Source organism: Archocentrus centrarchus, chromosome 2 (genome assembly GCF_007364275.1).
Source record: "Archocentrus centrarchus isolate MPI-CPG fArcCen1 chromosome 2, fArcCen1, whole genome shotgun sequence".
Classification (NCBI taxonomy): Eukaryota; Metazoa; Chordata; class Actinopteri; order Cichliformes; family Cichlidae; genus Archocentrus; species Archocentrus centrarchus.
Genome location: NC_044347.1, coordinates 19479293 through 19504334, shown reverse-complemented (window position 1 = coordinate 19504334; position 25042 = coordinate 19479293). Strand labels below are relative to the sequence as shown.

The 25042-nt window shown below is 42.1% G+C and overlaps 1 protein-coding gene across 1 annotated transcript; it reads left to right on the top strand.

Moving 5' to 3' along the window:
- The first annotated feature begins 11795 nt into the window (after positions 1-11795).
- On the top strand, positions 11796-22395 carry si:ch211-132g1.1 (T-cell surface antigen CD2). The gene is made up of 8 exons (XM_030746560.1): positions 11796-11914; positions 17292-17582; positions 17695-17774; positions 18105-18270; positions 18400-18456; positions 18598-18675; positions 19923-20191; positions 20434-22395. Exons 1-8 carry the CDS (start codon positions 11854-11856, stop codon positions 20515-20517), a joined length of 1086 nt encoding a protein of 361 aa, XP_030602420.1. The 5' UTR covers positions 11796-11853; the 3' UTR covers positions 20518-22395.
- The last annotated feature ends 2647 nt before the right edge of the window (positions 22396-25042 follow it).

Here is a 25042-nt window from a genome sequence, read left to right as displayed (position 1 = left end):
AACATGAAGTGCTTCTTAATAACAGTGGAAAAACAACAAACCATTCTAATACTGCCCATCACACGTTAACCATTAATGTTGGTGTCATTTCCTTGGTGTCATTGACTCATTTGCAGAAATAGCTACAACAGATGTCCTCAGTTGACCACCATGGTGAAAAATAATTCCAACTTTGACATTTCTGTACGACACAGATTTTTGCTTTTTGTGTGCATGCATGCATGCAGACACAACTGGAAAAAGGAACAGGTTTAGGGTACTAAAACCAAAACCAAAAGAAGCTTAGCATTGCTGTGCGACATGAAATACAATAGAAGAGTTTTGTTTGGACTGCAGGGTTTTAGAGAAAATGCTAGGTGTTTCCTCCTGCTTCACATGCGATGAGTCTCAGTGAGGTGTCAAACCACATGTGAGAATTGGTACGTTGTTGCCCAGGTCCGATTCTCACAGCACACTCAGTCAGTGCACATGTGGCCACAGAGAGCTGTTTTTAATACATAAAAATCAGCTCATTAAACTGGAGAGAGTCCAGCTCCTGATGTAAACGTCAGAGTGAACCTCAGATGTTGCTTTGCACACGACTGAAAGGGAACTTAGAGGGTCCGAGGAGCATTGAGTCAGCTTACGATTGGTTAATTAAACATTTAGTGAATCAGCTGTAGACGGGGGGCTGAGACTTGTTCTTTTTAGATAATATGTCCAGAACGCTTGATAAATAACTCTACTAATATTCAGTATTTTTTTTCATACATTAGTAGTGTTTTGCGTATTTGTCACGGGATAGCTAAAATAGGGGGAAATGAAAAAGCAATAAAATTACATTTGTGTGTGTGTGCGCGTGCGTGCGTGTGTGTGTGTGTGTGTGTGTGTGTGTGTGTGTGTGTGTGTGTGTGTGTGTGTGTGTGTGCGTTTAAAGACTGTCCTTGCTACCTTTGTGTCTTGTAGGAATCAGGCAGATAGGGTCCAACTGATTTTTGTTTAAATCATTTCATGTTTATATGACTATATTTGTTATAAGCTCAGCTGAATATGAGAGATGAATTCCAGCTACAGAGGCTGTTGAGTTCCAGAGCATTGTGGGAAAAGTAGGATAAAGTGTTTTTAGAGCTTGGCCCACCACTCTGAAGTAAAAGGAAAGGCATATCACTCCGGTTCAGTTGTGAATGTTTTTGTGTCTCACGAGAAAGAAAAAAGAAAACCAATACTTGATCACATTTGCTTCAGTTCCAGAAAACAAACACCAACAAACAGACGGGTGAAGCATCAAGAAGAACGACTAAATGGACTAAAATCAGTCTCATGAATTCAGAGCCACAGTTCTGAGGTTCTCAGGTTTGTGTTTGGGAACCACAGGCTGACTTACTGTAACAGGTGTACACTCTCCCCTGTGATAAGGCAGCAGCGCAAAAGCAACATGCAGTCAGTGCACGGCTCTCATTCATGAGTGTGAGCATGAGTTTCTGCTGCGTTACTGTCAGACTGAGAGGAAAAACGTGTGCGCTGACGGCGTGGCCTTCTGACCTTTCGTCATGTCAGCCTTTCAGAGGTGAGATGCTTAAAACTCGATATGATCAGAGTTGTGACCGTGTACCTGCAGGAGAACATTTAAGCTTATGAGCTCACGATGGCATGTTTATGCTGCCCTGCTTTTAATTAGGTAGAAAACAATGAGGAACAACAAGGAAGCAACAAGAAGATCAGCAGGTTTCTGCAAGGTAGCAGAAAGTAATTTCAAAAAGACATAAAAAAAATTATGCTTTATGGCCTAAAATACTCGTTACCACCTAAATTATAGTAGCTCAGTGCTTGAGTACTTGGTTACCTTTTGAACATCTCTACCTGGAGATCACAGATTATATTTATAAATATAGTTGCTGAAGCAACAGACCTAAAAAAAGAAGCACTGTGTAACCAACTTCCCGAGATACGAGAGCAGATTACATTTAATAGTGAGATAACTGATAGAACAACTGTGGGCCTAAGATCAGAAGAACCTGGTTCGTGGAGCCAAGGAATAAAGCAGTAATAATGAGCCGAACACAGAGATGAAATTGAGTAGCAACTCTTATATTGTTACATAATAAAAATAAAATTTGCCATGGCTTACAATCAATTAACTGAAAACCCCAAAACAAAAGAAAAGAAAATTGTGCACAAGTCCCACTAGGGATGAAAAAGGAAATTGTCCGTCTGAGTCTCTTATGGGAAAGACAGCCCGTGTTGCAGGTGTACCGGGTATGCTGAGTCTATCTGAATGGTCTGTATGTGTATATGTGTGTACTTGACTCTTTCCTTCTCTGGATCTGGGTCTTTCTCCAAAGTCCTTTTAGCTCGCCATCGAATTGGATCGGAGTCTCGCTGGGTCCTCAAGACTGTTTTTCTTGTCCACTCAAAAAACCTGACCTACAGATAAGGTCATACATGTACATGTCCATTACTTCATATTCTTAGATGCATCATTAAAGATTCAAAATCAACATATCTATTGAATTTAACCTTGGTCATATGTCCTCAGTCAGTTAAATATCTGTTTTAGTTGTACAACATTCAGCAATTCAAAACTAATCAAACATGAGAACTAAATATTCAAGCACTCATATTACTTACTGTTCGTGTGAACAATGTTCTACTAAGTTACAATTCAAATCAATCTTGTGAAAAGTTATCACAACCTGAATAAACAAACAATTTTCAACAAAACGAGTACACATACAAGTTGGTTTAGAGGTATCAAAGAAGTGTGCTTAATTTCTTCCCTTGCATTACAGGCCTATTAATACAATAGAGAAACTGCACCAAAAATTGCCCTCTAACCTGCTTTAATTTACAAAGGAGGAATAGAGTTCCCCTATAATTTGAACTTACAAAACACATTTAGCAACAACACACAACTACAACTCTTCTTAGCATACATTACAATACATAAATCACAGTGACTGCAGCCTACTCGCAGCTACACATTCAGTTTGCACTTATCTCACCATAGCTCACTCATTAGCTTTAATTCCAGCAGCCGAAACAAGCTAGCTGTAGCTAAACGAAACGTGGTTCTCACCGTTGCTCTGGATTTCAAACGGAGTTTGTTAGCTCTGGCTCATCCACAGCTCCCAACGCGAACGGCAAAACCAGCTGCTGTAACTCGTCTCCCTTTGCCGAATCACTCTCTCCTGAACTCGCAGCAAGTAAGCTAATTGCTTCTGGCTTTCTCTTCACTTTATCAACCGAGATGTTCTCCCTTCAGCATGTAGCTACCTTCTCCATTTGCGCCTCGACTTCACCCTATGCTTCTGAGCGTGATTCCTGATTGGCTGCTGAACAGCGTCGGATCGCATACACTGAACGATGCATTCAAGTGCAGTAGGGCATTTGAAATTTAAGCATACACTCCTATTAATTCCATTTTCCTTTCATTAGTCAGTTTTGTCACCTGGGCTACACCCTCCCCTCCTGAACCTATGCACGTCCCTGTGCATGGTAGATGGTTAAATGATGATCACTCGGGGGGACAGAGAAGGGGTAGGACCAGGTTCTTTACCATCACCTTCGATATCTTCCCAAGCTTTGGAGAGTCCTTGAAAGAATGACTTCACTGCAGTGATTAAGGGATTACCTAACTCCGGATAGTCGAGCCGTTTTGGTGGTTGACGGTCCCTCTCAGATCTCCTGACAAAATCATTCATATCTGTTTCCTTCTTTTCCTTCTCTTCATCCATCAGGACTGTCCCATCCTCCTCAGATTCTGCACTTTTACTGCCATTCTCCTCAGTACTCGCTGTTATCTTTGCTGGAACTAGAGATTGCTCACCTTGGATGCTCGGGTATTCAACCTCAGGTAATTCTTCTTGAGTGAAGGCTGTCTTTTCTGCTTGTTCGGTGGATTTAGGTAAGCACTCAGTGTCACTCTGATAAGAGTTAGACTCAGTGAGTATCAGGGGACCATCTGAAGTACTGTTGGACATATCAGGTAAGTTTTGGTCAAGATCGGGTAGATTGTCAATATCAGGCGGGTTGTCAATATCAGGCAGGTTGTCAATATCAGAAATTCTCTTGGCATTCTGAGCGGTTTCTGGACTCTCGACAGGGTGAAGGCCTGGAGGTTCAGCACGCTGTGTATCTTGTACATTAGTCAACAATAGATCAGGTTCCACAGGACTTTCACAAACTGTGGGAACAGGAGACCCTGAATAAATTGGAATTAGTACATCATCTCCTTCATCTGAGGAGTTCTCCTCCTCTACAGCAGGATTAGCACGAGTTCCTGGCTTGCGGGGTACTGGGTTTTGGACAGGCGCACTGCTTTCCTCCATGGGCAGATACCCACATGGGAGTAGTAGATCTCTATGTAGCGTCCTTAAGGGACCATCCCTGTTCTCAGGCTTGACCATGTAAACTGGGAGGGTACCTGCTCTTCTCACCACTACATGCACAGTGGTTTCCCATTTGTCTGACAGCTTATGTTTACCCCGAATGCGGACATTTCTGACCAGCACTCGATCTCCAGCTTCCAAATCTGAGGCTGTTACACGTCTGTCGTACCTTGCTTTGTTCTTATGAGCTATTTTTGCAGCCTGGTCCATAGCTACCTGGTAGCTTTCTTTGAGACGTGACTTGAGGTTTCTCACATACTCGGAGTGAGATGAATGCTGACTCTCGTTTACTGGCAAGTTGAAGGCAAGGTCAACTGGCAGACGAGGTTGGCGGCCAAACATCAGTTCATATGGGGTGAAACCAGTTACCTCATTCCTGGTGCAATTATAGGCATGGACAAGAGGTCTTACATGGTCACGCCAACAACACTTATCTTGATTTTGGAGAGTGCCCAACATGTCAAGCAGGGTGCGATTAAATCGCTCCACAGGGTTTCCTCTTGGGTGATATGGAGTTGTCCTAACCTTGTGGATACCGGCGACATGACAAAGTTCCTTGATTGTTCGGGACTCGAAATCTGGCCCCTGGTCACTATGTAGCTTTTCTGGGATACCATAGTGTACCATGAAATTTTCCCACAGACACTTTGCTACTGTGCGGGCCTTTTGGTTGGATGTTGGGATGGCAACTGCAAATTTGGTGAAGTGATCTGTGATCACAAGTATATCCTTGGTTCCACTTTTGTCGGCTTCCAGGGACAAGAAATCCATGCAGAGGAGTTCAAGGGGTCTGGTTGCGCTAATATTCACCAAGGGTGCCGCTCTTTCAGGTTGTGCTTTCCTCCGCACGCACCTGCCACATGTCCTCACTTTCTTCTCTACACCCACAGCCATCCTTGGCCAATAGAACCTGGTCCTCACAAGATCCATGGTGCGGTCGACTCCCATATGACCCATGTGGTCATGCAGGCTGGTGAGGACTGTGTCTCGAAGCTCTGATGGAAGTACAAGCTGGTAAGTTATCTGAGACCCTACCTGGCGTCGTCTATACAGAACTTTGTTCATAAGCTCAAGACGGGGGAGTTCTCGGAGAAGGAGCGGGAGATCAGGAAGTTGATCCCGCAATGTGGGAGGTGGTGTGCTCCCATGCTCCATCTGGGAAATGACATGTTTTATGCATTCATCAGCCCTTTGCTTATCTGCCAGTTCGGTCTCAGACAGGTGGGGGATGGTTGGCAGGCCACCAAACCGTTCTTCCTGTCCATAGCTGTCGGGTACAGCACTAGGGGACATGGCAAGAGTCTCCACTAAAGCAACGCAGTCTGTCTTCCCCTCTTCCCCATCATCAGGACGGGCACTGTAGATGAGCTGCCTCTCACAAATTGCTCTCACAACTGACTGATCTACTGCATTGATGTTCTTTGGATCAGAGAGGTGATCTTGCGTGAACTGTTGAATGCGCTCTCTTTCTTTTTGAGACCTTAAATCATCTGCCAGTACCCCATGGGGCCTTCGAGATAACCCATCTGCATCTCCATTCTGTTTTCCTGGACGATAGAGGAGTTTGAATGAGAACGTGGATAGCGCTGATAGCCATCGATAACTGGTTGCATCAAGTTTTGCAGAGGTCAGGATGTAAGTCAGTGGATTGCTATCTGTTACAACAGTGAAGTGGTTGCCGTAAAGATAATCACTGAACTTCTCTGTCACCGACCACTTGAGTGCCAAAAATTCCAACTTGTGTGCTGGATATCGACTCTCACTTCGAGACAGCCCTCTGCTTGCATAGCCTATAACTCGAAGCTGGCCCTCTTGTTCCTGATATAACACCGCTCCCAGGCCAGTGGTGCTGGCATCGGTGTGCAATATATAAGGCTTCTGGGGGTCAGCAAAGGCTAATACAGGGGCGGTTGTAAGGCTCTGAATGACTGTCTCGAAAGCCTGCTGGCAACCTGGCGTCCAGCGACTTCCAAAGGGCTCTTTCGGGTTATGGTATTGGTCTCTTCTCTGTGTTATACCTACTGGTTTCCCCCTTGATTTCTTGTGGTAAGGTGGGTAACCAGAGGTCAAATTGTGGAGAGGTTTTACGGTGCTAGAGTAACCCTTAACAAACCTCCTGTAGTACCCAGCAAAACCGAGGAAAGATTTTAGTTCTCGCAGGGTCTGGGGAACAGGCCATGATTTAAGGGCTGCTATCTTCTCAGGATCAGTCTGAACCCCATCTCTGGAGACTATATGGCCCAAGTATCTAACTGAGGTCTGAAAGAAGATGCATTTTTCTGGGGATAGCTTCAATCCGAACTCTTTGAGGCGAGTGAGCACCTTCATAAGTCTCTCCTCATGCTCCTCAAGAGTTTTGGAGAATACTATCAAGTCATCCAGGAATACCAGCACGTCCTTCAAATGCATGTCCCCCATGCACCTTTCCATCAATCTCTGGAAGGTGCTGGGAGCATTAGTTACACCCTGGGGCATCCTGTTGAACTCCCAGAATCCGAGGGGACATACAAAGGCTGTCTTTTGTCTGTCTGCTTCTTCGACCTCTATCTGATAGTATCCTGACTTTAGGTCGAGTACAGAGAACCACTGGGAACCACTGAGAGCTGAGAATGTGTCCTCCAGCTTTGGAAGGTTGTATGCGTCTTTTATAGTCTGGAGATTCAGACGTCTGTAGTCAATGCATAGCCGTACTTGGCCATTCTTTTTCCGTACTACCACTATGGGTGACGCAAATGGTGACTCTGACTCTCTGATTACTCCTGCATCAAGGAGCTCTTGAATGTGCCTTCGGACAGCCTCAATGTCTTGAGGGTGTATTGGTCGGGCACGCAGTTTGAAAGGGGTTTCATCTGTGAGTTTTATGTGGTGTCTCACTTTATCTGTCTGGCCAAAGTCCAGATCATGCTGCGCAAAGACATCAGGCATGCTGTTGAGCTGCCGAGTGATGCGTTCTCTCCATTCAAGTGGGACTGGGGAGTCACCAAAATTGAAATGTAAGATGGACTCTTGAGATGACTGAGTTTCTGGGGTTCTTTGGAGGGATTCTGATTGCTTGACTATGCCATGTTCTTTTAATAGGATGGTCTGATAAGTGCCAATCTCTGCAATAGTGCTTTTTGCAGGGATGACAATGTCATGGTCTGACTCATTGCTTATGACTACTGGCAACTTATGGGGCCGAAACCGAGGGAAGTCAACTAGACCAGCTCGGACCAGCAGCCCACCTGGCAAGGGGGATGATGATGGGTACTCAATAATAACGGATTTTTCACCTTGGAGGCCATTGGCCAGAGCAACCCCCTCCACCACTACTGTTTTACCGGCTGGGATGACTTGAGGGCTCCTGCCTTGCATTCTCACCAACCCCTGCTGGTCATTACTTGCTTGTTTTCGTCTCAGCTCAATAAGTTTGAAAACTACTTTGTAGCCATATGGGAGAGAATGGCGACAGATTACATCAGTCCCTGAGTAAATGTCAAACAATACATCTAACGTGTTTGTGCCTATAATCATGAGGGACTGTGAGGTATCAGGCACAACTAAAGCGAGTGTGGTCACATCTATCGAATCCCCTAAGAAGTCTTTTGGAAAAGTTATGGTAAGCTCAACATAACCAAAATATGGCACCAACTGGCCATTTGCACCTTCCACTTCTAAGAGGTCGTGCAGGGGCTTAATCTCCTGGTCGGAGAGGTATTGCTTGTAAAATGACTCAGGTACAGTTGTAACTTGCGATCCTGAGTCAAGAAGACAGCTAACCTCTTCCCCTTTCACAATCACTTGAGCTGTACTCTTGGTACCAACCAACCGTTTGGGCATTTGGGAGGGTTGGTTCTGCTTTGAATGTCGTAGGCCAGAGCGTGGTTGAGCATTAAGCTCTTCCGCGGATGTAGTCGCCCCACAGCTCTTGACAGAGAGTTTGGATTCACTTGGCATGTCTGAGGGACATTGTTGACTCCCCTCAGTCCCTGTTTGTCCCACAACAGGAACTGTTAACCGTTTAAAGGTGAGGCAGCACCATTTTGTGACTCCCACTTGAGCTGTCTTTCTTTCAACTGCTTCTTCTTTTCTCCTACTAGGATAGGGTTGGGAGGGTCAGTGCAACGTGAGGCAATATGCCCATCTTCGCCGCAGTTGAAGCAGTACCAGGGTTTTGGTTTGTATATCTGTTTCTTTTTAGTCTGCCTTTGTGCGTCTGCATCCCCTTCCTCTGGTCTTGACATTCTGCCCTGAGGTTTCCATGGAGATCCCTTATTTTTGTCTTTCTTCTGTGTCATGAATGTAGTTAACTGACTTTGTAAACTGGCCACCTGTTTCCTCAATTCCTCAATGGCATTTTTACTACCCTCATGTTTCTTTTCTGGCTCACAAGCATAGGCACCTTGGAGCTGCAACTGGGCTCTGTGTTTTGTGGTACCCATGTGTTTTTTCATACGACTACTTTTTGCTTGTTGTCGATCTTCTTCAGAGCGAATCAGTAGTAGGAGATCTGAAAACTGGGGGGGATCGGTTTTCTTTCGTTCAAGCTGCAAGGCACTCAGCAGAGCGTCATCCCAACAACCCCTGCAGAATTGTTTTAGGAGATGTTTGTCAACCTCTGTACAGGCAATTCCACCCCTCTTTGCAACGCGGCTTAATGCAGCCTGAAGTCGATGGAGGTAAGTGGATGGTTTCTCACCTGGATCTTGGAGAGTATTCAAGAATCGGGCAAAAAGTTCCTCCCCATCTTCCACTGTGCCAAAGGCGGAGTCTAGGAGCTGCAGGTAGGCTGCGGGTGATGACTCAGGCCGTAAACCCCTTACTATATCCGCTGCTGGAGGAAGCAGGCTCTCAAGAATCTTTCTGGATATTTGCAAGGGAGGCATACTAGGATCACTTTGGAGTAGTTCAATGTGTGCGCGCCATGTGTCATAATCGGTTTCATTATTAGGTCGGGAAGTTTTCCCGGAGAAAGAGCGAAGCCTCACTTGGGACTGCATGGGTGGAACAACATCTTGACTCCGTACTATATGCTCAACCACGACCTTCTGGATGTCAGGTGGGTTCATATCACTTAATGAAAGTGGCAGTGTCCTCCCTTTACTAGTGAGGGTGACATGGTCAGTGGCACCTTTGCTGCTTGGTGTGGCATTTAGGAAAATAGTGGGATCTTGTTGCTCTTTAATAGTGGGTGAAGATAGTGTGATGGTCTCAACATGTGTATGGGGAGAATCTTCGGCTACGGGTTGAATGGCTTCAACATCCTCCCCAATCTGGGACATTGTTTGCTTCAACACCTCACTATAGTCTTTGCCACTCAGCTTGGCTAGTTCTTTAAGTTCAGCTAAGTAAGTTTTTGTGACATTACTTCCAACCTGGGCAGCATATACGCTACTGAGTGCACTGATTTCATACACAACAGTGGGGTCATCATGTGAGGTGTATTTATAAGGTAAGTGAGCCTCTAAACCTTCTATGGCTGAACCACTGGAATATTCAACGATCAGGTTTTGGTGGAACTTAGACAATGAATCATCAACAGAAAAGCATCTCTCAATCTCCCCATAATGTTTCAGAAAGTCGATCACCTGCTCATCTTGGCTGGCCACCTTAGTGACTCCGCTGATAATAACTGCATTTGGAATTTTGACGCCAGACTTCTGTATGAAATCCATACTGATCACGTCTCAGTATTGCTGCTAAATTCAAATGGCTCCTGGCTGGCTCGCCACTTATGTAACCAACTTCCCGAGATACGAGAGCAGATTACATTTAATAGTGAGATAACTGATAGAACAACTGTGGGCCTAAGATCAGAAGAACCTGGTTCGTGGAGCCAAGGAATAAAGCAGTAATAATGAGCCGAACACAGAGATGAAATTGAGTAGCAACTCTTATATTGTTACATAATAAAAATAAAATTTGCCATGGCTTACAATCAATTAACTGAAAACCCCAAAACAAAAGAAAAGAAAATTGTGCACAAGTCCCACTAGGGATGAAAAAGGAAATTGTCCGTCTGAGTCTCTTATGGGAAAGACAGCCCGTGTTGCAGGTGTACCGGGTATGCTGAGTCTATCTGAATGGTCTGTATGTGTATATGTGTGTACTTGACTCTTTCCTTCTCTGGATCTGGGTCTTTCTCCAAAGTCCTTTTAGCTCGCCATCGAATTGGATCGGAGTCTCGCTGGGTCCTCAAGACTGTTTTTCTTGTCCACTCAAAAAACCTGACCTACAGATAAGGTCATACATGTACATGTCCATTACTTCATATTCTTAGATGCATCATTAAAGATTCAAAATCAACATATCTATTGAATTTAACCTTGGTCATATGTCCTCAGTCAGTTAAATATCTGTTTTAGTTGTACAACATTCAGCAATTCAAAACTAATCAAACATGAGAACTAAATATTCAAGCACTCATATTACTTACTGTTCGTGTGAACAATGTTCTACTAAGTTACAATTCAAATCAATCTTGTGAAAAGTTATCACAACCTGAATAAACAAACAATTTTCAACAAAACGAGTACACATACAAGTTGGTTTAGAGGTATCAAAGAAGTGTGCTTAATTTCTTCCCTTGCATTACAGGCCTATTAATACAATAGAGAAACTGCACCAAAAATTGCCCTCTAACCTGCTTTAATTTACAAAGGAGGAATAGAGTTCCCCTATAATTTGAACTTACAAAACACATTTAGCAACAACACACAACTACAACTCTTCTTAGCATACATTACAATACATAAATCACAGTGACTGCAGCCTACTCGCAGCTACACATTCAGTTTGCACTTATCTCACCATAGCTCACTCATTAGCTTTAATTCCAGCAGCCGAAACAAGCTAGCTGTAGCTAAACGAAACGTGGTTCTCACCGTTGCTCTGGATTTCAAACGGAGTTTGTTAGCTCTGGCTCATCCACAGCTCCCAACGCGAACGGCAAAACCAGCTGCTGTAACTCGTCTCCCTTTGCCGAATCACTCTCTCCTGAACTCGCAGCAAGTAAGCTAATTGCTTCTGGCTTTCTCTTCACTTTATCAACCGAGATGTTCTCCCTTCAGCATGTAGCTACCTTCTCCATTTGCGCCTCGACTTCACCCTATGCTTCTGAGCGTGATTCCTGATTGGCTGCTGAACAGCGTCGGATCGCATACACTGAACGATGCATTCAAGTGCAGTAGGGCATTTGAAATTTAAGCATACACTCCTATTAATTCCATTTTCCTTTCATTAGTCAGTTTTGTCACCTGGGCTACAACTGTCTGTCTTCTAAGTGTGACATTTGCTTTGCTTGCTTTGTTCTTTATCTGTAAAAGTAGATGAGGCCTCTTGGATCACTTCCTTTCAAAACCAGCATTGCGCGTGCGTGCACACTGGCACACACACACACACACACACATAAAATACTTGAAGTTGCTGCACTCTGGCAGGAAATAACCTCGATGATGGAAAGCGGCTGCTCTTGCTGTAGCTGAATGTGATGAGAACAGTGTAGAAGATGGCTCCTGCTGCCACCCTCGCTGTGTTTCTGCTCTGCTGCTGCTTCTTCAGCGCCACAGGTACGCCACAATTCATCTCTTTATTCTGTCAGGTGTAGGTTTATTCTGTCTACTTTCCAAACTTACTGGTTTCTATTTCTATCCATTTTTTTTTTTTCAAGGAAATACTAATCTGAACCTATCAGCTGTGGACACTTTATAGAGGCTTGTTCTATTGTTCTGTGACACCTGTGAAATTCCCACAGCATGCAGGGAAATAGAACTCCTTCATTTAGTTGTAATAAATGAGCTTAACCATCCCAAAGGTTTTTATTTACTGCGCTATTAAATATGATCCTTTATTGAGGAAAAACTCTCCTAAAAGGGAACTAAGAAATGAACTGTAGTAATACTGTAGGGTGTGCGGCTGCCATGGGCAAGGATGAGGGTTTAGTTCCTGCTGAGGTTACATTTTTACTAGTGTGCAGCTTTTTAAAAATTTTTTTGTGTGAAACTGTACTCTGGTTTTCTTTTCTATATTTGCTCATCGTGTTACATCTTTGTGACTAGTGCTTTAGTGCGCACTTACACACACACACAAAAAAAGATGTGTCTTTGATTTTCAGCGGTGAGTGCAACTCAAAACCTCGGCCATAAATACACCAGCGTTAGACAAAAGAGACAAAACAGTCCAGAAACTTCTGCAGATGAGACACGCTGCTGATGTGGTAACTTTGGTCTGAAATGGGGACGAACAGGAAGCAATGCAAAGGTGCAAAAGTAGAGGTGACCTGTAGAAGCTGCGAGCGCGCAGCGCAGAGAAGCAGCTTTAAGATCTGAACAATAAAAATGATGAAGAATTGAAGCCGTAAATGCAGCAAATCTTAGAAAGAAATAAAACTGAATTTTTAAATACAATTACATATATCAATTTGTATATGAGAATATATATAAATTAAGGAGGTAGAGGAACACACACACACACACACACACACACACACACATATATATATATATATATATATATATATATATAATATAAAAATAATCTAGCTTGCAAAATTGGTTCGATTAAGCAGTATTACTCTGTTCAATCAGAGGAAAATGAAATCTATGTTCTGCACATACTTATCTAGATATAAATAAATATGTGCAGAACATACTTAGTAGATGAATATATATATATATTTATCTACTCCCATCAAATGTTGTAATTATGAACTTTTTTCTGAACTCTTTTTTCAGTAATTAAATTGTAAATTTCCCCAATTTTTCTTTAAATCATTTCATGTTTATATGACTATATTTGTTATAAGCTCAGCTGAATATGAGAGATGAATTCCAAAATATGCAGTTTGGGTCTTGTTGATGAACAGATTGAGCATCTTCTTGTTTCTGCTTCTTGAAAATGTCAGGGCTTTGTGGAGGCGTGGGTGATAGATGGTGCACCCAACCTTCACACGTTCTTCTGTTGTTTCTTAGCACGACAGTTTGACATGCGGTTATGAAGTGCAAAAGAGGCTTAATTTATCGAAACGGAACAATACTGTGAATTTCAGTGGAAGAAACCCTCACTGACTAATTGTGCTTCTTTAAAACATTTGTCTTGTGATTACAGTTTCATGCCAAATGCTTACATTAATCTGATGCCTTTTTGCTGACTTGACATCACAGTTTATTACCAGAAACTGACCCAAACAGACCAGGAAGCTCATCCCAATATCACAGAGCATTTGTGTCTATATGTACATGTAGCATAGGTGAAAATGGACTTATTCACATGGAGTGGGGGTAAGGTGTTGCTCCTCTGAACTCCTGTAGAAATAAAATATCATCAATTACACATTTCTCTTCTTTCACTTGTTTTCTTGAGTACATGTGAAACACTTTTAAGGAAACAGAGTTTCTGGTGGGGAGTTCCTGAACGTCGCAGGAAGTGGCTGTCATTGGGAAGTATTCAAGTACTGGGAAGTATTCTGGGTTAGATTCTTGAGTCTAACTTGTGGTTAGCTGATTTAGAGAAGAAGAAGAACACTTTTGGTTAATGTTAAAGACGATTATGGTTTTTGGCAAAATATTGAGTATTTTCTTTTTCTTTGCTATATCAAAGGTGTAGGGCAATTAACCTCAAGCCACTTTGGAACTTCCTCATATAAAAGACACACACACCCAGTCATGATTAGTAACTCCAAACGAGGGTGGGCTAAAATTACCTTTTTTTTTTTTAATTATCATCCAGGAAAATATTAATGCTGTGTTTAAAGAGAAGATGACTTATATAACCACTCACTTCCTGTGGGTTTTCTTCACAGAGAAGGAAACTCTGTGAAAAGTTGTTCAGTGATTGCAACATCTGTTCTACTGCGCTCGCGCACACACGTTTGTGTGTGTGTGTGTGTGTGTGCACCTCGTGATCTCTGAAAAATAATAATCTATGCACCTCTTTAAACAGAAATAAAATATATTTTTAAACAATTGATAGAAAAAAAGTCCCTTTTTGTGCACGATTGAATGAGCATGCTGTCTCTACAGACCACAGTGTGCAAAATAATAAAATGTAATCAACATCCAGCCTCAGCGATGGGGTAAAGTGATGTGTGCAGGACGCCCACAGTGTTTCATTTTATAGATGTTTGTCAGCTCAATCAATCTGAACCAACAACATTCAGCTTCTGATTGACATTGAGTGACTAAACCCGAGCTACCAACTTTATTCTGAAGTATCAGCTGAATCCCATTTATTTGTTAACTTCTACATTGTATCTGAATTTGACAGATTTGGTACATTCATAAGTTAGAGTTTCACAAAACAACAGCACACAGCTCTGAGAAATTGGGGCATTCAGGAAGTCAAAAAATGTGTTTACATAGAAATATTTATGCTATATGTTTAATACCTGAAGTAGACTAATGTAAAAGAAAGGAAATCAGCATTCAGGTTTCAGAGGAAATAATCTTTACCCTTCTTTAAAACTCTGCAGGTTTATAATGTGCTTTGGGTTGTGAGAGTGGAGGGAAATAAGTGATTAAAAACTTGATCAAATCCTCAAAATCCATCTCTATATTTAAGAGCTGTCCCTTATAGTTCCTGAAAAATTCAAAATGGGCAGTAAGTTGGTTGCCAGTGTCACTTAATTTATATACAACTTGGTTCCTATATAAAATTATCACAGAAAGTAAGTAAATGTGTGTTTGTTTTGTTTTTATTGTGACAATGCTTCATGGCAATAAATCTTATATAATTGGAAAGCTTGTTAATTTCCCCTTAAATGGAGCCACATTTGTAAGAAAAATGCATTTGTGGGTTGAGCAGCAGAGTTGAGTTTGTGGGCTGTGCTCATGAAAATCTTCTCTGCCAATGCCAAACAGCTTATTCTGCTATTGACTCTAGTTTGGTGTCTTTTATTGGACTGAATCATTGCAGTCTGTAGAAACAAGATATATTTGCAGTTTAACAATTTACTCATTTTACAAACAAGGGCCCCAGCAGCATGTGGAAGAGCCACACACAGCCACAACAGCCTGGCACCTCCTCCTCATGCTGGTCTCCTGCTTGGTCACACACCGCTGTGGGATGGCATCCTGTTCTTCAACCAGTATTTGTCACAAGTCACCCAGTTTGGTTGTGTTGGTCATTCTGGCAGGAACAGCACACCCAGGCTGAGCCCACAAATGTTCAGTGGGGTTGAGGTCAGGACTGCAGGCTGGCCGTTCCATCCTCTCCATTCCCAAATTCTGGAGGTAGTCTCTGAGAAACCCACAAATGGATTTTCCTTACAAATGTGGCTTAGTTTACGGGGAAATAAACAGGCTTTCCAACAGTATCAACCAAACAAACAACAGATTGTTATCAAAAATTATATGAAAATTATATGAAGCATGCCAGTGACATATGCTGAAAAACAGCCCCCCCACCGTGATGTTCCATCCAATCCTGTTTTTGGGGTGATATGCAGTGCCTTTTGACCTCCAAACATGGTCTATATTACGACATCGAAAGAGTTCAGTTTTGGTCTCATCTGACCAGACTTTAATGTCTCAGTATTTCAATCAATCAATCAATCAATCAATCAACCAATCTTTATTCCAGACACAAAGATGGTCCATATTAAAGTAAAATAAAAGAGATAAAAACACATACAAAAAGATAAATAAGATAACAGGTTCTAAATCTGACTGTACTCAGTGCAGGGTTTACTAAAATGGAAATTATGCCATTACATGACACAGATAATCTACACATATACCTGTGCATAAGGTTTCTGAGCACAGCAGGACATGTGGGTACAGCAACATTTACAAACATTTGGCTAGCACTACTCTAGGTATTTTGAGTAGTAGCCTCATAGCATCATTGTATGCTACATAAAGTTTCTGCATGCTGCCTCTTTTGTATTGTCGCCACAAATGAGCAGTGTACACTGGAGTACAAAAGGCTTTAAAAAGAGCTATTTTTACAGAGGGTGAGGACATACCAAATTTTCTGAGCAGCATATTAGCTTGTGCGTACATCATACGATACTGCCTATAAATGTCACGATCATCAGACAGGTCATCATTTATGTAATGCCCCAAGTATTTAACCTCATTACAGATTTTAAGAACAGCACCAGACAAGGAGAAGTCAGGAGTTATCAAATGCTTATCTGCCTTACTTCTAACAGTCATAATGTTGCTCTTCTTGGCATTATACTTTAAGCCAAAGTCATTTCACAGGCGTGTCTAAATGTTGCTCAGCAAACTTTAAATTCACTTCAACATGCTTTTTTTTTTTTTCTTCCAGCAGTGAAGCTTGTAAACAGGCCATGGCAGTTACTCATTGTTTTCTTTTAAACAATTGTGTCTGCTGATTCCAGGTCTTTCTGTAGCTCTCCACAATGATTATATAATGATAATTTGTTTCACCCCTCTGTCTGAAATCTTGTGTGGAGCAGGTGGTCCTGCCCCAACAGTGCTCACTGGAACCTTCAGTAATGTGTTCAATATTATTTCCTGTGTCATTTCTCATTATTGCTCATAACTTAATTTAGGGACATTTATGGTTTGATTTCTCTGCATGTATGCATTGGATGGGTTGTTGCCAACATCTGGTGCAAATTTCATGTCAGTGGCACTAGAAAATTGGTGATGTGTTCAATACTTACAGTATTTAACCCCTGTATATAGGAACCATTAAAATGCAGGGAAACCCCTTAAAATCTCGAGCTTCATATCTAGGACCTAAGTTTGGGAGGACATAGTTACAACCTTACTCTCATGGTGTGAGAGGGAGCTTTATTTTCCCATCTTGTCTTGCATGTGAAGAAGATTTTAAGCAGACTGTTAATGCCTGATACTTTCATTAGTCACAGTGAATAAAATTAACTTGGCTTATCCAATGTTTGCATAAGAAAAGCTTTTTTAACGTGACTAATCTATTTTTTCATCTGATTCTTTTGTCTTTCTTTCTGTTTCAAAGACTCTCAGGATGTTTGTGATCTGTATGCTGCAACAGGCACAAATGTTACTGTGCGCCTTAGATACACTTTGAATGAAACGGTTAACCTGAAATGGCTCAAGGATGCAACAGTAATCTTTATGCGCAGAAATAAAAAGGTGATCACAGGGAAAAAGGATGATGTTGATTCAACTGGATCACTGAAGCTGACACAACTGACGACAAATAACAAAGGACGATACACCCCAGAGGTTCATGGTGCAGATGGAGTGAGTGTAGGGGATTTACAGAGCACGCGTTTGTGTGTATTAGGTAGGTAACAACTCACTGTTCAGTTTCATTATACAACAACAGTATTGTTTTTGTAGAAAAACATTATCAGCAGTTCCTAAAATGTTGGAATAATAAAATGTTCTTTACTCAGATCGTGTGCAGAAGCCCAAAGTGACGATGACGTGTCTCGACTCTAAGAAAAACGTCCGTTTTACTTGCAGTGTTGGTCAGGTGAGGACAAAATTTAATGTTTCAAACACATTAAAGTTTGAGTGTTCTTCAAATTCGTAATGAAGCTGTTGAAGAATCTGCAGACAAAGGCCTCATTTCTCCTCCACTGAAACCCATCATGAGTTTTACTGTGTTGACTGTAATCATTCACTCTGATGCTGCTGTTTCAGCAAAGTTTGGCTCTCTGTGTGTGCATCATTTCATTCTACTGTACAGGAAATGAAGCCGAGTGCAGGAAAAGATGAAGACATTTTAGCCAAGTTAGACTTTTTATGTTAGACTTGAAGTTTGAACCTTCAACTAATCCACAAATCATATTTTCTTCTACAGAATGAGAAACTTGAATGGTTTATGGATGATAAAAACTTGACAGAAAACAAGAAAATACTGACGAAAGTGGCCAGCACTGTAGCAAATGCCCGTTTCTATTGTAAAGTTTCAAACCCCGTCAGCTCTGAGATCAGTCTGCCTGTTCAACAAAACTGCTATGAGCCCTGTAAGTATCACGTGATATCAACTGTGCAAAACCTCAAATGCTCCAAATGTTCATGACACTCAAGTAATCATTTTATTAAGCTCATATCTTAATGAGATATTTTCTTCTCCTCTTGTTTTATTCCTGAAGCGTTCCCTGATGAACTGTGGGGAATCAGTATCTGGGTTTTCGTGGGTGGAGGAGCAGGTATGTTTTGTCTTCTGTGTAAAATCCTCACAGTTTGATACTATGCTGACATGCATAGTAATTAATTTTGAAGTAATGCACATACGAAGTTTGTTCGATTTCATTTGTCTAATACAGTTTGCTGTTATTATTCACCATCAGGTGTTGTTCTGGTGCTGATCCTGATTGTCATCATTTGTTGTATCCAGACCAAACGGAAAAGGCGTATGCGACTAAAGGGTGAGAATTTCTTTATTTAGTGAATTCATGTTTTAAATATTGGTCACTGTGCTCTGGCAGAACCTTGCTGAAACAGTTTTAGTTGCATGAATAACTAATGAATTAGTTAGCCTCTAAATCCTCCCATTCACACTTCACTGTGGACTGCTTGAATGTTCCCATATCAATAGTGATATGGACTGGGTATTAGGAATGAAAGGATGCCACATTTTTTGATGGAAAAGAAAATGATCAACTTACAGAGGCTGAATTCAAAAAACACCACAAAAATCAAAGTGAATAAATGATGGAGCAGGCTAGAACATTTTGCTGAAATTCCACTGCAGCAACTCAAAATGGTGTTCAGTAGTTTGTATGACCCCCGTGTTCTTGTATGCATGAGTCATGCCTGACAACATCGGGGCTCCTAATGAGATGACAGATGTAATCCTTGGAGATCTCCAGTGCAGGGTCTGACAGTGGGTCCAAGGATTTCATCCTGAAACCTAATGGCAGTCAGGGTGCTGTTGCCCAGCCTGTAGAAGTCTGTGTGTCCTCCATGGATATGCCTCCCCTGACCATCACTGACCCACCCAAACCCATCATGCTGAACAATGTTACAGGCAGCATAATGTTCTCAAAGGCTTCTCCAGACCCTTTCACATCTGTCACATGTGCTCAGGGTGAACCTGCTCTCATCTGTGAAAAGCACAGGACAGCAGTGGTGGACCATCCAGTTCTGGTATTCTATGGTAAATGGAAGTCGGGCTCCACAATACCAGACAGTGAGCACAGGGCCCACTAGAAGATACTGGGCCTTCAGGCCACCCTCATGAAGTTTGTTTCTGATTGTTTGGTCAGAGACATTCACACCAGTGGCTGCTGGAGATCATTTTGTAGCTCTGGCAGTGCTCATCCTGTTCCTCCTTGCACGAAGGAGCAGATACAGGTCCTGCTGATGGGTTAAGGACCTTCTACGGCCGTGTCCAGCTCTCCTAGAGTAACTGCCTGTCTCCTGGCTGTGCTGAGGGACACAGGAAACCTTCTGGCAATGGCACGTATTACTGTGCCATCCTGGAGGAGTTGGACTACATGTGCAGCCTCTGTAGGGTCCAGGTGTGGCCTCATGCTACCAGCAGTGACACTGAGCCTAAGCAAATGCAAAACTAGTGAAAAAATAGTCAGATTGTCTCTTTTTTTCTTGCCACAAACAGAGAGATGATTATGAGTCTCCAGGTCTGACCCGTCATCTGTACTTATTTTAACAGACGAGGGGGAGCTTCGTTTGCAGTGGTCCAACCAGGAACGGCAACATCAACAACAACATCATCATCATCAGCATCAACAACATCAGCATCAGCATCAAAATCATCCCGATCAGCATCAGCATCAGCACCCCCACCACCATCAGCAGCAGCCGGCAGGCAACACCGGCCCTCGACAGCCTCGCTCTAAGCAGCAGCGCGCCCAGCAGCGCCCCAGAGCCCCTGACCCCCCCAACGGCCACCCTCAGCCCAGCCCCCGACGGGCTGCCCAGGTAGGACACTGAAGTGGATCTGGGACCTGCATTGTTGAGTTTATAGACCAAAAGAGAGAGTAAAAAAATTAATCTGCCATACACAGTTTGAACAGATAGTTCTGATTTGTTTTTGTAGTACGTGCCATTATTTCTGTCAGTTATGATGAGCCAAGAAGCAAAGAGCTGCAACTTGCAGCACTGTGTCATGTGGAAATGCACAATTATAGGTCTGACACTCCAATTTTCACCCCCCCCTTCAGGCCTCCAGACCGGCTGATAACAACAACGAAGAGCAGCCTCCTCCTCTTCCTCAGCCCAGGAAGAAAAAGGCACCAAAAGAGTGAAACTTTCCTGACTTTATAGAAAATGTGAGCTCAGTATTTCTGAAACAGAGTTGTTCTTCAATCCACATTGTAGAAGTTGGTCATCTGTGTGTTGCTGTCAGCACATCAGGATTTCATTAGAGTATGATGGAAATGAATTTGAACAAACTTAAAACAAAAAAAGGAGTTTTTTTTTTCAGAACCAGAATCATTTTATTGTCATTACATGTCAAACATATAACAAAATGGAGTTCCAGAACAACCATCCAAAAGACAGACAATCAAACAAACATGGAGCATAAGTGTTCTGCGACCTTGCTGCCCTCAGAGGCGCTGCCGTTTAAAAAGATGGAAACAAAGCAAACACATTAGGGCATAATAATCTTATATTGTGCCCTAATGGGGCACAATATGAGATTAAAAAAAAACTCTGCATAGCATAGAAGCACATAAACTGCATGGGAGCACAAGGGTGGGGAGGGGAGGGGATGTGCCAGAGGGGGCAAGTGAGTCCCGGGTACCGTGGAGGCAAGCCAGCGCGGGGAATAGAGCCTCTGTTTACACAACACAACATTCTCTCTTTTTAAAGCTGAAATCAAACTATAAATCTACCCAATGAGGTGTTGCTCAAACTTGATCCTTGAGACTATTTAAACAGCCTTCTGAGAGCGTCCAGGAGGAAACAGACTAGTGGTAAATACGAGGTGTATTATATGAAAAATCAAACTTTTATTTCATAGTTTCAAACTGCCTTCAAGAGTGCTGTTTTTTTTTTTTTGTTTGTTTTTCATTTTTTCTTGTTATACTAATTAAAATACAAAGTAAATGCTGTTTAATGTACACATGCACACAGAATACTGCGAGTAGTTATTAGCCCTCGCTGCTTAGCCCATATAAACATCCTAGACACAGTTCAACATTTTGGGAAATACTCTTATTTTCATGTTTATTAGATTGACCGCTGTCACGTTTGGATGCTGAATGCAAAGCTGAGGCCAGCAGCTGGTTAGCTTGGTTTATATGTGAGGTAGACCATCCCTTTGCTTCTTGGCAGAGACGGGCAAGCTATTTGAGGTTTCCTACAAACGTTTTGGTAGGTTAAGCAAAATCTGTCTGACTGTCTATAAAAGATGTGGTCACCCATCATGACTAGCTTCTTGAAGGCAGACCTCATGAGCGAGGAGTGGATCTTTCTGAGAAACCAAGAGCCACGCACTAAAGCACACCCTGCTTTAGCACCCTGAATCAAACGGGGACTATCATTTATAACCCGAGCGTCGTGCCGCTGTTAGCACGGCTTGAAACTCGGAACTGAAACCATGTTTTTATCAGGAGAAAAAAAAGTTGCTGCTGAGGACATGTATTGAGGGTGTGATGGAGTTATGCTTCTTCAGACATCTTTCGAACCAAACTGCTTTTTTGGAACCACGAGCTTCCCCCTGCTGGCCATAAGAAGAACTGCAGGTTGTGCCTGCAGAGGTGCCTTTAAAATATCATGTTTTCACCTTTTTCTTGGAACCTAAACCTTTTTTTTTTCTTTCTACGAGAAGAATTGCACATTATGTATTTTAGGGTTGCACTTACATTACTTACGTTACTACCAGCAGCACAGAGCCTTCGATCTGTGATCAGTGTTCTATCCCGAAGGCTTCTTCTTCTTTCCAGACAGGGTGCAAAAAGAATGTCATGTCAGATGTTTGCATTGTGAGAACAGCCTTTACTGTGTGTTTTACAATAAGGAAAACTATGTGTCATGTTGGCTTTTACTTTTGTAAATTTGCTGATCTTCTGAGGTTGGCCTGTAACTGTAGTCAGCTGTAGATAATTAAATTTTACAAAAGTTAACTCTTCACATTGTTTGCAATGAAGTAATGCCAATATGTTGATGTAAACTGTGTGCAGTCGTCTTTAAATAAATTGTGTAATTATAAATTATGATGGGACTTTTGCAGCATCAATTTGGGTGCAAATGTTGCAGACTGCGTCATTTTCACCTTTGCTCTTTTCTAAGTGCACAGAGCGATGCAAGCAGGCGGTGTGTGTGTGTGTGTGTGTGTGTGTGTCATTCACATATCCTGTCTTTTTGCTGAAAATGTGTTTGTGGCTTTTGATTGAACACACTGAGCTACTTCTACATGCCAGATCATTGTGTGCGTGTGGTGGAGGTTTTCCTGTACTTGCTGCTTTTGTATAGTAACAGAAAATTACTAAATTTCCCATCAGATCTTTTTCCTTTTTGTTGCTACTCTAAAGTGAAATACTAGTAATTATTTTAAATATTTGACTGTATTCTCAGCCCTATTGTGCTTAGTTGTGTGTGAACACCAATGACTGAATAATGTGCATACCCACATGGTGCTCCTGTTCACTTCTTTTCACACCTTTCAGTGCAGCTATATATATTTTCCTGTTGTCAGAACAAGAGATCTAGAGATGCTGTGAAATATGCATACCCCACTGCACTGTGGTGTGATCTGTGTGGTGGAAAAATAGAAGAGAGATGAGGTTTAACTTTGTGACCGAGTTCTCATATGTTTCTTAAGTGATGACTTCTGGTTTCCTTCTGACATGGATGAATATTTAAATGGTAGAGAGCTTGAAACTATGTTCTGTTTCACTACAGTGAAGCAGAACAGTACTCTCTGATATGTAAGGACATAATTTATATACAATAACACATAATTGCACAGTTCTAGTTTTAGTTCAGTATCATTTATTTACACACACGGTCCAAACTTACCAGGCGCACCTGCTCAACTGCTCGTTCACACAAATATCTGATCTGTTGATCTCATGGCAGCAACTCAGTGCATTTAGGTCAAAGCAGCTGAAGTTCAGACCGAGCATAAGAATGGGGGAAGAAAGGTGATTCAAGAGACTTTGAATGTGGTGCGGTTCTCGGTGCCACACGGGCTGTCTGGGTGTTTCAGAAACTGCTGATCTGCTGGGATTATTCCACACATCTTTGGAGTTTGCGGAGAATGATCCAAACAAAAGTGAGCGGCAGTTCTTCTGAGAGAAAATGCCTTATTGATGCCAAAGGTCAGAGGAGAATGGCCACACTGCGTTTGAGGAAACAGTAACTCAAATAATCACTTGTTATAAACAAGGTTTGCAGAAGTGTATCTTGTAATGCACATGTGCAGGAAACTGATGCTGCGATTTACACAAGCTCACCAAAGCTGGTCTATAGAAGACACTGGTCAGCAAAAAAAACCTGAGGAAAAATAAGTGATTTTTACTAATTTGGGTGATTCTGATTCTGAATATGCAAACAGAATTTCTCTAGCACGTCAGGATCTTGAATTACGTAACTATGCCAACAAATGCCAATCGCCAAACTTGACATCAATGATTTTATTAGAAAAGTACACCATGGACATACAACTGGTGAAAAAAAGACACAGATACCAAAATCAATCATATGAGGAGTCTCAAACTAATACAGTCCACAGTTAGTCTGCCTAACCAGTTCAAAAGTGTGACAAACTCTTCTCTTGTGCTTCATGGAAGTGTCACGCTGTAGAAACCAGCAGTACTCACCCATCATGTTTGCATTATAGCGCCCCTGGTACCTGATCTCCATGTCAGAGACATCTTGATGGAACCTTTCAGCATGCTCATCGCTCACGTCACCCAAATTGGGTGGAAAGAAGTCAAGATGAGAGTGAAGGAAATTAATCTTAAGTGACGTTCTGCAACCCATGCGTCTGAATAATATGAGCATGTCGTCAACTAGTTATTCATAGTTTGTGGCTTTGTGGTTGCCCAAGAAATTCTGTCCCACCAGAACAAATGACTCCCGTGCGCTCAGTTCAAGGGGTCTGAGCTTAGATGGAAAGTCTTTGTCTCTAATAAGCTCACGGACTTGGGGTCCATCAAAGATCCTGGCTTTAAGCTTGGCATCACTTTGGACCGCTCCAGAAACTCTATTCATGACTTGATGTAGCACTAAAACTTTGTTTTTATCTACTGACAGATCAAAGCAGTCACTACAAGAAAATGCAAATTTCTGGCATTGTTGATCCTCAATATTGGCAGTTAAACTTTAGTTGGTTGAAGTTTAATGACCATATTTGGATTCAGCACCCCAGATCACCCAAATTATTGCTAAATTCTGTTCAGTTTCAAAGTTAGAAAATCATAGCACACACTACATTTGCGTGAGAAGCGCCAGTACAGCAAAACATTAGCTAAATACTGACATGTGCATAACTCAAGAACCTGACGTGCAAGAGAAATTCTGATTATAGATTTGGAATCAGCATACCTATCAGGTATTTTTCTCCAGGTAGCAAAATCATTGTTGACCTGTGAGATTGGAGAAACGGTCTGATGAGTCTTGATTTCCACATTCAGACGGTAGGTTCAGACTTTGGCATAAACAACACTAAAGCATGGCTCCATCCTGGCTTGTATGAGTTCAGGTTGGACGTGATGCTGTAATGGTGTGTGATATTTTCTTGGCACACTTCGGGCCCCTTAGTACCAGCTGAGCATCATTTAAACACCACAGTCTGCCTGAGTATTGTTGCTTCTTATTATG

Bases quoted from the DNA above. Each gene is read 5' to 3' on its own strand.
- si:ch211-132g1.1 (XM_030746560.1), top strand. From the start codon at position 11,854: ATGGCTCCTGCTGCCACCCTCGCTGTGTTTCTGCTCTGCTGCTGCTTC. The intron at 17,583-17,694 runs GTAGGTAACAAC...TTCTTTACTCAG, and splicing joins CACGCGTTTGTGTGTATTAG to ATCGTGTGCAGAAGCCCAAA. The intron at 18,271-18,399 runs GTAAGTATCACG...TTATTCCTGAAG, and splicing joins ACAAAACTGCTATGAGCCCT to CGTTCCCTGATGAACTGTGG.